Source organism: Histomonas meleagridis (assembly GCF_020186115.1).
Source record: "Histomonas meleagridis strain 2922-C6/04-10x chromosome Unknown contig_1, whole genome shotgun sequence".
NCBI classification, from domain to species: Eukaryota; Parabasalia; order Tritrichomonadida; family Dientamoebidae; genus Histomonas; species Histomonas meleagridis.
Window position 1 is genome coordinate 784,975 of NW_027150746.1, and position 17,437 is coordinate 802,411.

A 17,437-nucleotide genomic window follows, 5' to 3' on the forward strand; every position below is an offset into this window, starting at 1 on the left:
ATAAAGAATAGACCTCAAACAGTTTCACATGGGTTAAGGCCAAAAAATCCCAGCCAAATATCACCAACTTTAACAACAAGAAAAAATAAATCAAATCAAAACAATTTTAATGGGGTTTCAATTCCCATGTTATCAATCCCCAAAGATCCCAAACAATCTAATTTAACTTCAGCAGATCGACCAGGAATTTCAGTTCGAAGAGTTAAAACAAATAATCGATCAAATAATGAAAATAACACAACTATTTCAAGGCCACACACAGCAATTCCTTCAAATCAACAAAGCCATCTTTTATCTCCTATCAGAAATTCACGTTTTCCAACTTTAGATGGTACAACAAATATAGACAGATCACAAAATTCTACATCCAACAGTAATAGATTTAAGCCAGATCGTCCACAAACATCATTTAATAAGACAATACCAAAAGGTTCAGAATACATAGTTACACCAACGCAATCAGTTTTTCATTTAAAGAAGTCAAATCTATCAGCTCGAGCACCAGATTCATTAGAACAATTCAAAAACGACCCACTTTATTCCTCGATTATATCAGATGAATTATGGAATGATCAAAAATATATTTTTTATTATATTCGATTAATACGACAAAAACGCCTTGAGCAAGAATTTCTTTATTTTGAAACTGAGCCATCAACTGATAAAGAACCGGAGAATGTATATCTTTTACATATAATTTCACCATCTGAAGTTAATTGGAACAAATATTACACATTAAGTTATGAAGGTATTACATCAAACATTGAACGTAAATCAGAGTTTTGTCCATTACAACAATGGGTACGCGAATGTACATTATATATTCAAACGAAAGAAAACAAATTTTTCAAGCGATATCAACAATGGCGTGCATTTTCATTAATATATCGAATAACGAAAAATCGAATGTTATTCAATTCTAAGTCTAAAATATCATTATCGTTATTTCATGTTGATGAAACATTACGTAAAGCGATTTTAGTATTACAACGCTGTTGTGAAAGTTTACAAAAGCTTTCATTAGTTGATGTATTATCAAGTCAAACATTAACATTAAAACAATTCATCCAAAAACAATATGATCATGAAACGAAAGTCTCCAAGTTAATAAATGATTTAATAGAAGAAGCACGAATTGCAATTGTACAAGCGTGTGATTATTCATATGAATTAACAGGTACAATGGATTCGATAAAACCTAAAAAAGAAAACAAAAAGAAAAATGAGAAGAAAGAAAAACGGAATATAAAATCACGATTTAATAATGATAAGAAAAAGAAAATAATTATATCGAATGACATGATGGTTTATACTCAATTAGCAACGCAAAACTTTTGTATTAAAAGACTTGCTCGATTTATTAAATTATGTGATTATAAATTAATACATTCATTACATACATTTACTGTAGAAAGTTGTAAACAATTAGTTGAGTTCTTAACACCACGAATAGATTCATCTGGTGGTGATATTACACGATTAAAAACAGAAGTTATTATTAATTCTAATAAATTAGGATTTTCACCATCAGTTAAAGAAATGGAAAATGAAATTATATTAATATGGCAACATTTATTATCAAGTATTTATAGAATTCAAACGTTTTCGGAACATCAATCTTTAACACAATATTGTCCACAAAAGAAATCTAGAAAAGGTGATAATTCATTAGTATCACTTGTAGAAATTATACAAAAAGATAATTTATATCAAAAGTTATCAAAAGATTTAATTAATAATATTGAAACAGCTTATAAATTAGCGGATGAAAAACTTTTATTATATCAACCACATTTTGAAAATTATTTAATAAATATTAAATTTAATGTACATGAAATTCAAGAACAAAATCCTAATGCCGAATTTTATAATAATGCAATTCATCAATATCAACAAGAAATACAAAACATTGATTCATTACAAACATCTATACAAGTTCATATGTTATTAATTCAATTATCGAAGTTTTGTGATCGAATTAAACCAACACCACGTAAATGTCTTGAACAATTATATTCTATTATACCATTAATAGCCGAAAATAAAGTTAATGCATTAACACAACAATTAAATGATGCATTAACTATACTTCATACTGAACCTAATGATGTACATTCATTTGTATCAACATTAGAATTTAGACGAAAACTTACAAAAGATTTCGATCAAATTCGTAAAGATTATGCTGAAACTTCTGCTTTTTATACATTAATAAGTGATAATAAAATTACTACTTCAGAAGATTCAATAGTTTCATTTCGTGCTTTAGCTCCATTAATTGGTAATTTAGAAGCTTTAATAATATCGACTAAAGAAGATGAAGAAAATAAAATACAAAAATGGAAACCAAGTTTACAAAACTTATTAGTAAATGTACGAAAAGAATTACTTGATATCCATTATAAAACTAATGATGCTAAAGTACTTGATAAAGATAGTAATCCTGATGAAGTTATTAAATATTTAATTAATTGTCAAAATGAAGTTAATGAATTAAGTAAAAGATGTGAACAAATTCAAAGTTATCAAAAATCATTACAATTAAAAGTTTCTCCAATTGATGAGCTAACTGAAACATCAGTTGACTTAGATAATAAACTTTTATTATGGAAATCACATAAAGAATGGAAAGAATTAATTACAAAATGGAATCCTACACCATTTAAATCGATTAAAATTGAAGAATTTAATGACGGAATTCAAAAGTTTACTCGTATCGCTTCACAATTATCAACTTCTTTACCAGAACATCCTTTAGTACCAATATTTAAATCATCAGTATTTAAATATACTGAAATATTACCAGTGATTATCGCATTATCTAATCCATGTTTAACATCTATACATTGGAATAAAATCGAACGTATTACAGGTGTAACAAAACTTCAAGAAACTAATTATCCATTAATTTATTTAATCGATAAACAATTTTCTTCATATTCCGAAGCAATTGAATCCATATCAAATGATGCATCTAATGAAACATCATTACTTAAAATGCTTCGTGAAATTGAAAACACTTGGGATAAGATTGATTTACAAATTATTCCACATAAAGAAAAGAAAGATTTTTATTTAATTGGTGGTATTGATGAAATCACCGAAACATTAGAAGAGACACAAGTACAACTTTCTACAATTAGAAGTTCACGTTATGTTGGAGCAATTAAAACACAAGTTGATGACTTAAGTAAGTCGATGAATTTATTAGGAAAATGTTTAGAAAATATTTCAGTGTTTCAAATTGCTTTTAATTCATTAAGTAAAATATTTTCATCATCTGATATCCAACGAGAATTAGCTACACAATCAAAAGAATTGTTTGTTATCGAGCGACAATTTAAAACTTGGGGTCAACATGCAAGAGATTCACCACGTGCATTTAAGTTATGTTCTAATCCTAAAGTATTACAATTATTTGATGGCTGGTTAGAATCAATTGAGAAAATACAAAAAGATTTGGAAGAATTTTTACAAAAGAAAAGAACTGCTTTTCCAAGATTTTATTTCTTATCAAACGAAAACTTACTCAAAATCTTCGCAGAAGCAAGAAATCCAAAAGCTGTACAACCATTTTTACCAAAACTTTTCGATGGTATTCATACATTAGAATTTTCTCCAAATGGACAAGATATCTTAGCAATGTATAGTGTTGAAGGAGAAAAAATTTCATTATCGAAATGCCAATCAATTGGTGCAATAGAAAATTGGTTAAATAATTTAGAGAAATCAATGAAATTAACTTTACATCATTTATTTAAAGATGGTTTAAATGCTTATATTACAATGTCTCGAATAGATTGGATACAAAAACATTATGCACAAGTAATATCAGTTATATCACAAATAAAATTTGCACAAAATGTAGAAGAAGCATTAATATCATCAAATCCTTTAGAATCATTAAAGAATTTAAATGAACAAATGAATCAAAATTTATCTGATTTATCAGATTTAGTCCGTTGTCAATTACCACGTTCTAAAAGATCAGCTATAGTATCATTAATTACATTAGATATACATTCACGTGATATAATTATTGAATTAATTAATGAAAATGTACAAAGTTTAAATGATTTTTGTTGGGTTAAAAGATTACGTTATTATTGGGATACTGATTTAAATCGCATCTGTTTAAATCAAGCTAATGCTCGAATAGAATATGGTTATGAATATTTAGGTGCTACTTCTCGTTTAGTCGTAACACCATTAACAGAACGTTGTTATTTAACATTAACGAGTGCATTACAATGTTATTTAGGTGGTTCACCAGCAGGGCCTGCAGGTACAGGTAAAACAGAAACAGTTAAAGACTTATCGAAAGCTGTTGGTAATTTTTGTGTTGTCTTTAATTGTTCAGATGCAGTTACTGTCATCCAAATGGAATCATTCTTTAGTGGGTTATCACAAACTGGTGCATGGGCATGTTTTGATGAATTTAATCGAATTAACATTGAAGTCCTTTCTGTTATAGCAGAACAAGTATATACTATACAAAATGCTATAGCTTCACATTTGAAAACTTTCCAATTTTCTGGACAATTAATACCATTAAATCCTAGAGTTGGTATCTTTATTACAATGAATCCTGGTTATGCAGGTCGAACAGAATTACCAGATAATCTTAAATCATTATTTAGACCGATATCAATGATGGTACCTGATTATTCGATGATTGCCGAAAATATTTTATATTCAGAAGGTTTTAATAATGCTAAACCTTTAGCACGTAAAATTACACAATTATATAAATTAAGTTCTGAAATGTTAAGTCATCAAAGTCATTATGATTTTGGTATGCGTGCATTAAAATCTGTTTTAATAATGGCAGGTAAATCGAAGCGTAAAACACCTACGTTAAATGAAGATATAATATTAATTAGAGCTATGAAAGATTCAAATGTTTCTAAATTATTAATTGATGATTATAAATTATTTAATGATATTATTAGTGATTTATTCCCTGGAGTAGAATTTGAAGAAGAAACATTTGAAGAATTAACTAATGCTATTAATCAAGCTATAAATGAAAGAGGATTACAACAATCGAATTATATTATAAACAAAACAATACAATTATATCAAATAATGAATATTAGACATGGTGTAATGTTAGTAGGTCAAACAGGTGGAGGTAAAACTACTTCACGAAATTTATTATCAGATGCTTTAGATATATTAAATAAACCTGTAGAACAAGTTGAAGTTAATCCCAAAGCTGTAACTTTATCTGATCTTTATGGTTCTTATAATTTAGTTACTAATGAATGGAAAAATGGTTTAGTTGGAAAATTCTTTAGTGAAATGTCTGAAGCAGATCCTAATATTCAACAATGGATTATATTCGATGGTCCTGTTGATGCTTTATGGATCGAAAACTTAAATACTGTATTAGATGATAATAAGCTTTTATCATTAGCTAATTCTGATCGAATTAAAATGACTGATCAAATGCATTTATTATTTGAAGTTGGTGATTTATCACAAGCTTCTCCTGCAACTGTATCACGTTGTGGAATGGTATATTATCAACCTGAAGATTTAGGTTGGAAACCTTTAATTTATTCTTGGATTAATAATCAGCCTCAAAATGTACATGAAATTTATAAAACAATTTTCGAATCTACATATGATAATTCTATAAAAGTTATTACGGATACATGTAAAACTGTTATTACTCCAATTATTTGGAATATTTCTAATTCATTATGTTCTATTATTGATTCATTAATTAAAGAACAAAATATTGATATAGAAAATATAGCTAAAGATCAAATCGAAAAAATTATTTATCATATTTATGTCTTTGCATTAACTTGGTCTTTTGGTTCTATAATTACATTAGAAACTCGTAATGATTTTGACTCATTTTTACGTGAAAACTTTGAAACTAAAATTAATTATCCAAAACGTAAAACACTTTTTGATTATTATTTAGATATTAAAGAATTACGATTTATATCATGGGAAAACATGATAAAGAATGAAGAAAATCAAACTTCATTTATACAAACAAGTGATACAATTAAATATTCTTATTTGTTATCAATATTAATACATCAAAAACGACCTGTTTTATTTTTAGGTGAAAGTGGTTGTGGTAAAACTTCAATTATTCAAAACACCTTAAATAAAGAAATGAATTCGATTTTCTCAATATTATTTACTTTATCTGCTAGAACTTCAATACAACAAATTAAAGAATTAATTGAAAATAAAATGTTACATAAAAGAAAAACTTTATATGGTCCACCTGAAGGTAAATCAGCTGTTTTATTAATTGATGATTTTAATTTACCTCGACCTGATACTTATATGTCACAACCACCAATAGAAATATTACGAACTATAATTAATAATAAAGGTATTTATAATACGGATGAATTATATTGGTGTGATATTGAAGATTTAACTGTAATTGCTGCTGGTATGGAAATTGGTCATGTAACAAAACGTTTTATTTCAAAGTTTTCTATTTTATCTTTACCTTCACCAAGTGATTCAGTTTTAAATTGTATATTTTCTGAGATATTAAATAAATTTTTAAATAATGGATTTGCAGAAAATATCGTAAATATGTCATCAATGATTGTTAAAGCTTCAATACAATTTTATCGTAAAATTAAATTAGAATTATTACCAACACCTTCACGTTCACATTATAAATTTAATATGCGTGATTTATCTAGAATGTTTAAAGGTATTTTATTAACTACAAAAGATTCATTAAATGATCCTATTTCATTTATTAAACTTTGGTTCCATGAAAATATTCGAGTTTTTGGTGATAGATTAATTGATGATAATGATCATATTAAATTAAATAATACATTATATGATATAGCTAAAACAGAATTACGAGTTAAAGAAGAAATGTCATTTTATTTCGATGATAAACAATTATTAATATGGACAGATATATTAAAAGGTTATGGATCAACAGTTCATATTTATCAAGAAGCAAATTCTATGTTACAATTAACAGCTTCATTAAATACATTTTCAAATATATATAAAACTTCAATTATTTTATTTAAACAATCAATTGAACATATCTTAAGAATAGTTAGAGTAATGAGACAACCTTCAGGACATATGTTATTAGTAGGAATGGGAGGTACAGGTAAAAGAACTTCTGCTAGATTTGCTGCATTTGTATCTGATATTGAAGTCTTTGAACTTCAACCTACAAAAGATTATAAAATTAATGAATTTCGTAATGACTTAAAAACAATTTTCAAAATTGCTGGTATTCAAAATAAGCCAATAATGTTTTTATTAAATGATGAACAAATTATCGATGAATCATTTTTAGAAGATATTAATAATGTTTTAAATAATGGTGAAGTACCAGGTTTATTTGAAACAGAAGAATTTAATCAATTAATTAATGAATTAGTACCAATGATGAAGAAATCTAATGAATCAATTGATTATGAATCATTATGTAAAAAGTTTACTTCAAATATAATGAAGAACTTACATATAGTTTTAGCGTTATCTCCTATTGGTGGAAGATTTAGAGATCGATGTAGAATATTCCCTGCTTTAGTTAATTGTTGTACTATCGATTGGTTTGAACCTTGGAATAATGAAGCACTTGAAACAGTAGCTAATGGTTTATTAAAGAAGATGGATTCATTAAATAAGTTTAATGATCAAATCGAAACAATTTCTAAGTTATCAACTTATGGACATTCATTAGTAGTAGAAATATCCGAAAAGTTTAAACATGAACTTAATCGAATATATTATGTAACACCTGCAATATACATTGAATATTTCTCTTTATTTAATGATATGTTAAAGAAAAGAATATCTGAAATGAAACAAAAGAAAGAACAATTAAAGAAAGGTATTGATAAATTAGCAGGTACTAATAATAAAGTACAAGAAATGGAAGCGGAATTACAAAAGTTAACTCCATTACTTGAGAAAAAAGCTAACGAAACAAATGAATTAATGGAAAAACTTAAAGTTGATAAAGTTAAAGTTAATGAAGCACATAAATCAATATCAGCAGAAGAAGAAATAGTACAACAAGTTCGAACTAAAGCATTAAAACTTGCTTCTGAAGCTCAAGCAGATTTAGATAAAGCGATGCCTTTATTAAACGCAGCACTTTCAGCTGTTGAAGATTTAAAGAATCGAAAATCCGAATTAGCAGTTGTTAAAACATTTGTAAAGCCTCCACAATTAGTAATCGAAATTATGGAAGCAGTTTGTTTATTAAATGGTCGAAATGGTGATTGGGCATCAGCTAAATCATTTTTAGCACAAACAGATTTCTTTAATCAATTATTAGAAGTACATAATAAACCTATACCAGAATCAACATTAAATTATATACGTAAAATGGCTTCAGATCCTAAATATAGTATTAAAAACGTTGCATCTGTTAGTGAAAGTGCTGCATGTTTATTTAAATGGGTAACTGCAATCGAAAAATATGTAACAGAACGTCAACGAATTTTACCGAAACAAAAACGTAGAGATGAAGCTCAAGAAGCACTTAATGAAGCCGAGAAAAATCTTAAAGAAAAACAAGATGAACTTAAAATTATTTCGGATCAATTAACTAATTTACAAAATCAATTTGATGAAAGTCAAAAACAACAAATCGAATTAACAGAAAAAATTAAACAATGTCAATATCGACTTAAGAATGCTTCATTATTAACAGTAGCTTTAGATGATGAACGAATTCGTTGGAAAGAAAATTTAATTGAACTTTCTAATTCTAAAAAATCAATTTTAGGTGATACATTATTAATTGTATTTCATATAGCTTATATTGGACCATTTTCATATAATTATCGATCAGAAATTATCACTAAAATGATATCTAAAACTAAAGAATTAAATTTACAAATATCAAATAATTTCTCATTAGAAAATATAACAATTTCTCCAGCAACATTAAGAGAATGGCAAGTAAATGGTTTACCACAAGATTTATTATCGAAACAAAATGGTGTTTTAGTTACAATGTCTAAAAGATATCCATTATTAATTGATCCTCAAGGTCAAGGACGAAAATGGTTAATCGAAAATAATCAAGTTAAAACATTACGATCAGATGATCCTAATTATATTCGATCTATTGAGAATGCTATACGTGTAGGTTCATCAGTATTATTAGAAGATGTTGGAGAAGTATTAGATCCGGGTTTAGATTTTATATTATCTCCTAAAATCCAAAAGAAAAATGGCCGAATTTCGATTAGAATTGGTAATAAATGGGTCGATAAAGATCCAAACTTTAAATTATATATTACTACGAAACTTAATAATCCAAATTTCTTACCTGATATATTTAATCAACTTTCAGTAATTAACTTTTCTGTCACGAAAGAAGGACTTGAAGAACAATTATTAAGTGATGTAGTATTACATGAAATGCCTGAATTAGAAAATCAAAGATCTGAATTAATCATTGAAATATCTAAAGATCAAAAAGCATTAAATGAATTAATGGATAAAATTCTTCATTTATTATTTACTTCTACTGGTAATATATTAGATAATGAAACTTTAATTGCGACTTTACATAATGCAAAAGAAACTTCTAAACAAGTAATGTCTAGACTTAAACAATCAGAAAAAACTGAAAAAGAAATTACCGAAAAAAGAAGTATTTATAATAATGTAGCAGAACGTGGTGCGCTTTTATACTTTGTAATATTAGAATTACCTGGAATTGATTCTATGTATCAATATTCATTAGAATTCTTCAAGCGAATTTTTAATGAAGTTTTAGTTAATACTGAAGAATGTGAAGATATTCCATTAAAATGTATTAAATATATTAATAACTTAACTTATTCTACTTATGCTAATGTTTCTAGAGGACTTTTCGATAATCATAGACTTGTATTCTCATTTTTAATTGCTACAAGATTATTAAGAACTACAAATAAAATTACTGATGAAATGTGGGAATTATTTATACGTGGACCTAAAGAAATTGATGTTGAACAATTCGAAAAACCTAATTCAAATATCGAAACAAGAATTTGGTCAAAAATTTGTTCACTTTCTAAAACGTTTAAAGGACTTGAAACTCATATTAATCAAAATTATAATTTATGGAAACCTTTAATCGAAGAAGATTCAATAAAATTCCCTTCTCCATATAATAACTTAACAATATTTGAACAATTAATAATAATTTCATCAATATCAAAACGTAAAGTTTCGACTTTAGCACGGAATTTAATTCAAGATGAATTAGATGAAAGTTATTTAACTATATCAAATGTAAGTTTAGAAGATCCATTTAATGATACATCGAATGATATTCCATTATTATTTATATTATCACAAGGTGCAGATCCACGAGAATTACTTGAAAGGTTTGCACAACAAAAAGGTTATTCTAATAAATTAAAAGTAATATCATTAGGTCAAGGAAGAGGCCCTACAGCAGTTAACATGTTAAAACGAGCCAAAACTAAAGGCGAATGGGTCTTTTTACAAAACTGTCATTTATGTCCATCATTTTTACCCAAACTTGAACATATGATTCAAAAGATGTCACGTAAATCATCGACATATCATAAAGAATTCCGATTATTCTTAAGTTCAATGCCAACGAATGAATTCCCAATATTCATATTACGGAATTCCATAAAAGTTACAAGTGAACCACCATCAGGAATCCAATCGAACATTAACTTATTAATGAATACTATTAATTCTAAACAATGGGAAAGTGGATCAAAGATTCGTCCATGGAAGAAATTGTTGTTTAGTATCGCTGTCTTTCATTCGACGATTCAAGAACGTAAACGTTATGGATCATTAGGGTTTAATAAGATATATGAATGGAATCCAAGTGATTTCTTAATATCAATTAAAATGTTACGAATATTTCTAACTCAAAATGATGACTTACAATGGGACGCTTTAAGACAAATGATCGGAGACGTGATTTATGGCGGAAGAGTGACCGATGATTGGGATCGAAGATGTATGAACTCTTTACTCGATAAGTTTTTATGTAACAAAGCACTCGAAGATGGATATTATTTCGATGAAAATAAGTTATACCCAACAATTCCTTTGTTCTCATACGCTCAAATCCAAAAATTTGTCACAAAGAATTTCCCGATTGAAGATTCGCCTTCAATATTCGGATTTCATCCAACAGCATTAAACACATTAAATTTACAAAAATCAGAAAATTTAATCGATTTGGTGCTCGCGGTACAACCAAACGAAGGTAATTCTTCCGTTATGCAAAAAGATGACGAAACTGTTTTGGAGTTAATAAATGAATTGGAATCTCAATTACCAATTGTGATCACAACAAAAAATGCTCACAAGTCGTTGTTTAAAGAATCGTATGGAAACAAAATGAACTCTTTAACAATAACGTTGTTACAAGAAGTCGATCGTTATAACTCATTACTTAATCTGATACATAATTCTCTTGGCTTACTTAAAAAGGCGATTAAGGGAGAAGTACTGATGTCAATCGAATTGTCGGAGTTATACCATAATTTGATTAACAAACAAATTCCAAAACAATGGGCAAATATATCATATCCATCTCAAAAACCTTTAATCCCATGGTATAAAGACTTGATTAAAAGAATCGATTTCATACAAAATTGGATTAAGAAAGGTGAGCCAAATGTCTTTTGGTTTTCCGGATTTTATTTCCCGCAATCATTTTTAACAGCAATATTACAAAATCATTCGAGAAAATATTCGGTGCCTATTGACACTTTAGAATTCGAGGCTGAAATTATGAACCAAAATAAAGATGATTTCATTAATCAACCAGAAGATGGTGTTTATATCTATGGGTTATATTTCGATGGCGCACAATGGGATTTCGAAAATAATTGTTTATGTGATTGTAACTTGAATAATAATAACTATGTCGAAGCACCCGTAATACATTTAATTCCAAAAGTTGATTTTACTTGTCCAAAAGATCAATACTTGTGTCCAGTGTATAGGACTGCTGTTAGAGCAGGTGTACTCTCAACAACAGGGCATTCAACGAATTTTGTGGTTGCACTAAATATTCCATCCAAAGAAAAACCGAAAAAGTGGACGTTACGCGGCACAGCACTTTTGCTAGAAACACCATTTTAATCATAATAAAATGTTTTTTATATTAATATATTTTGAATCACAAATATAAAAGCAAAAAAGATGTCATTATGTAGTTTGTTTATTTTTAATTTTCTGGATTCATTTTATTTAAATCTGTTGAATCAATTTAACAATTTCTGTATACAATAGCTTTTTTTTAGTTGCATTTTTTTTATTCTTGATAGAAATTCCTATTCATTATTAATTTCATGTGCAATCATAAGAATTTTAATTAAACAATATTACAGTTCAGGACAAGTAAAATTCCCCGTTGACATACATTGGCCAATCAGGCATAATACATTCTGGACTAATCTCGGGCCCCAAAAGGTACATACCCGATGAGCTGTAGCATTATGCATATTGAACATATTTCAAAGTGTAGGCGTGGGTTATATTGAGTGTTGGTCTACAGGTTTTTCACAGCAGTCTAATTATAAAAATTTCGAAATTTTTTAGAATAAAAATATAATTCTTTATTTTTTTCCACTTTTTTTATATGTCTCATTATTACATAATAATAAAAAAATAAGTCTACCTAATCAGCTTTTATCCAAAATTAAAACAAACAATGCTCCTTTGTTCGTATATCTTTAGCATTTATATGAACCAAAGCCCTTAAAAACCCTTGGATTGTGCGAGAAAACGATGAAAGATGTCAACTATTATCGTATTATCTTTTTTAGATGCAATCAAAAGTGCTGTTCTAAATCATATAAATAATTTCCAAATATTATTTTGAAATTTTAAATTATTAATATAAATTTTCAATAAAATAAATAAATATCTTTGGCATTGACATCAATTCATTTTTGTTGAAGAAGTAATTTAACTATTTCTGTACGACCTTTTTCAGATGATAAAATAAGTGCTGTATCAAATAATTTAAATAATTTCCAAATATTATTTTGAAATAAGAAATTATTAAAATAAATTTTAAATAAAACAAATAAATATCTTTAACATTAATATCAGTTCCTTCTTGTTCAAGAAGTAATTTAACTATTTCTGTATGACCATTTTCAGATGCATAAATAAGTGCTGTAAAAAATAATTTAAATAATTTCCAAATATTATTTTAAAATATTAAATTATTAAAATAAATTTTCAATAAAACAAATAAATATCTTTAGCATTAATATCAATTCCTTCTTGTTCAAGAAGTAATTTAACGATTTCTGTATGACCATTTTCAGATGCATAAATAAGTGCTGTATTAAATAATTTAAATAATTTCCAAATATTATTTTGAAAATTTAAATAATTAAAATAAATTTCAAATAAAACAAATAAATATCTTTAGCATTAATATCAATTCCTTCTTGTTCAAGAAGTAATTTAACTATTTCTGTATGACAATTTTCAGATGCATACATAAGTGCTGTATCAAATAATTTAAATAATTTTTAAATATTATTTTGAAATATAAAATTATTAAAATAAATTTTAAATAAAACAAATGAATATTTTTAGCATTAATATCAATTCCTCTTTGCTTTAAAATGTAACAAGTTCAATATTTCCTGAAAATGAAGCAAAAACTAAAATATCTTCTGGAATTTGATTATTTTTAAGGAAATATTTTACAAGAAAAATATTTCCAATTTTTGCTGCTTTATTAATGATATTTTTATTAATTTTCATTCCTTCTTTTTCTAAATATGTAAAAATTTCATAATTAAAATATGAAACACATATTTCTCCTAATTCTTTTAAATTATTAATATCTTCAATTTTATTTTCATAAAGATGATAAAAGATATTATTTCGATGAAATTCAATTGCTGTTTTATATGCATCTTCAAATGATGAATGATTTTGTTCACATAAATGAATAATTTCTTCATTTCCACCTGCAACTGCATATTTACCTGTGTTATCTATTTTAGAACCATTCATAAGTAAATATTTAAAACATTTAACTGATCCAAAAAATGCTGCATAATCAATCAATGTAACATTTTCTTTATTAATAAATGACCATCTTTCATAAATTGATTTTGGAATTATTTGATTATAATCGAATTCATTTTGTGATGATATTTCTTGTAGTTTCTCTATTTCATCATTTCGAATTATTTTTGCAATTTCATTTGGATTAACTCCTTCTTTAATTAATTGCTTATGAAGTGCAAAATCATTCTTCGAAAGTTTTTCATAAGAAATATTTTCTTGATCAAATAAATATTTATTTTATATATATATATATATTCATCTGATTTATCTTGATTAATATGAACAAAAAATGGTTCACATATATTTTGGATGATTTTTGATTCAATTAAATTATACTTAATCATATAATTAAGTAAATAAAATGATTCTTGCGTGTGTTTTTTAAGTAGAAATTGAGAAAATAAATTTATTATTTTTGAGTTGATCTTATTATTTTCTTCAAATTTTTCAATTTCTTGTAATAATCTCAAATATATATCAAAATTATTACTATTAATCAAAAGATATGTATATATCATTCGGCATATAATGATATCATAAGATATTGAATATTTTTTACAAAATTTGCTGAGGGTAAAATTTGATGATTGAGCAAAATTATCTATATTCAAACCAAAGATTATGTTTTTAAGCGTTGTAAATGTTTCCCATTCGTTTTTAGATTTCTGATTTATTGTTGCTGTTTGATTTTGAATCATTTAGAAAAATAGAAGGTTCGTTAGCAGGGTTGGCCCACAATTGATCGTTTAATTTTCGATACGAGTCACTTTTTTATCGATAAAAACCGACCAACAACGGTTTGAATCTAGATAAGTTATAAGACTAAGTCAATAGGAACGATACTAATGTTCTTTGTATCACGAAATTTTTGAATGGTTTTTAATCGACCAAAACCGTTTATTTATTGATACAATCGATCGATATTGATAAATAAACGGTTTTTATTGATGTTAAATCGAAAAAATTGCCTAATTATTAAAACATATTCCAAATTATTAAAACATATATAAAATTATTCAAATGAATATTTTTTGCATTAACATCAATTCCTTTATCTAAAAGTAATTTTACTATTTCTATATTATTATTTTTAATTGCTATATGAAGTGCTGTTTCAAATTATTAAAACATATTCAAAATTATTAAAACATATTCTCAATTATTAAAATGAATAATTCCTGCATTAACATCAATTCCTTTTTGATCTAAAATTTATTTCACAAGTTCAGCATTTCCTGATACTGAAGCAAATGGCAAAATGTTTTTTGGGGTTTGATTATTTTGAAGGAAATATTTAACAAGATGTGAGTTTTCGTTTCTTGCTGGTTCGTTTTTACAAGTATTAACATCAATTCCTTTTTCTTCCAAAAATGTCAAAATATCATAATTATCTTTTTGAATACAAAAACTTACCAAATCATTAGTTTTATCTTCAGACATTTTTGGTATTGATTGTATTTTTTCTGATTTATTCTCAAAAATATATTAAAAATATCATTTTGGTGTAACATAATTGCTGTTTCATATGCATCTTCAAATGATGAATGGTTTTGCTCACACAAATGAATAATTTCTTCATTTCCACCTGCGTTTGCATATGTCTGTGTTTTCTGTCTTTATACCATTCATATGCAAAAATTTAAAACATTTAACAGATCCAAAAAATGCTGTATAATCAATTAATGTAACATTTTCTTTATTAATAAATGAACATCTTTCATAAAGTGATGGTTGAATTGTTTGATTAAAATCAAAATTTGTTTGTGATGATATTTCTTGAAGTTTTTCTATTTCATCATGTCGAATGATTTTTACAATTTCATTTGGATTATGTCCTTCTTTAATTAATTTCTTATGAAGCTGCCAATCATTCTTTGAACATTCTTCATAATTTTTTTTGAATATATTCAGTATAAATTAATTTACTTATTTAATAATTTTCTTTTTTTTAATGGAGTATTAACTTTGTAGTATGAAAAGGTTGAATGTTTGTAAGTATCTTCGATGTTCAGTATGAATTTACATTTCAAAAAAGATTCACTAATTTTCAAAAATATAATCAAACCATTCCATGAAGTTTAATTATGGGCATATTGCAATAATACTTGTAATTAATGCATTCAATTTGTATTTCAATTAAATATTCAATGTTTTACATTTTTTGGGAAATCGATTTCCGACAAATTAATTTAATTCAAAAAGTTTTAGATCAAAAAAACTTGAATACGAGAACAGGTCAAAAAAAATGAACAAAGAAAACTTCAAAATCATTGTCGTTGGCAAATGTCAAGTTGGCAAATCATGCCTAATTAGGGCAATATCATCATCTGAATTCGATCCTAACTATTCTCCAACTGTTGGTGTTTCATTTATAGCAAAAAATATAATATTTGAAAATCAGACTGTAAGAATTCAACTTTGGGATACAGCTGGACAAGAAGTGTATCGTGCACTAACATATAGTTATTTTCGTGATGCTGATTGTGCTTTAATTGTTTATGATGTTACAGACGAAGATTCATTTCAAGAGCTTCAACAATGGGTCGATGATGTTCGGAATCATACTTCAAAAGATTGTGTGATATTCATTGTTGGAAATAAAATTGATTTGGATTCACGAAAAATTTCATATCAACAAGGCTTAGATTTTGCACAAAATAACAAACTCCAATTCTTTGAAGTGTCTGCAAAAACTAATGATAATATGACATTGCTCTTGGATAGTTGCATATCTGCAATTTTTCATAGCAAGGCAAAATCGGACCCGCGTAATCTTGAAGCAAAAGAAGAAAGTAGATGCCACTGCTAAGCCTATCACATTCAACCCTATACGAATTAAATTTGTTGAAACAATTAAATTTTTCTATTAATTAACAAAAATAAGCGTTTATTAAATCAACTATCTATGTTCTTTTTATGTTTCTCAAACTATTTTTGCTTATTATATAATGAAAAGACATCCATTGTTTGATTAAAATTTTATTGTGCAAAAATCTTTGTTTTTTGGGTTAAAGTTTCTTCATTAATAAATATTAGAAATTGCGTTAATTTCAAGCATTCTTACTGTTTCCGTTAGATACTTTGCTTAAATTAAATATTTAATATTTTAACTTTAAACAATTTTAAAATGCTTTTAAAACTAATTAAACATAAGTATCGATACTTACCACATCGATGTGGTCTCTGCTAAATGGCTTGAAATCTTCACTTTGATTTTCTTTTACTGGAAATTAGTTTTAATCTTCCTTCGCAGTGTTCCTGAATCGAGTCAAGATAAGACACTGTCAACCAACTTTCCCTCTTATAGATTTCTTTTTAATTTTAAAATTATTTGTAATGTATTTAATACATATCAGATTTTAACATATAAGAA

At 26.4% G+C, this 17,437-nt stretch overlaps 1 protein-coding gene across 1 annotated transcript; it reads left to right on the top strand.

Annotated features, from left to right (window-relative positions):
• Window positions 1-1,941: 1,941 nt before the first annotated feature.
• Window positions 1,942-12,108, top strand: GO595_000220 (Dynein heavy chain family protein; the record flags this gene model as incomplete). The annotated part of the gene is made up of 2 exons (XM_067915080.1): window positions 1,942-5,545; window positions 7,106-12,108. The coding sequence occupies 2 exons, from the start codon at window positions 1,942-1,944 to the stop codon at window positions 12,106-12,108; spliced, it is 8,607 nt and encodes a 2,868-aa protein (XP_067779675.1).
• Window positions 12,109-17,437: the final 5,329 nt, after the last annotated feature.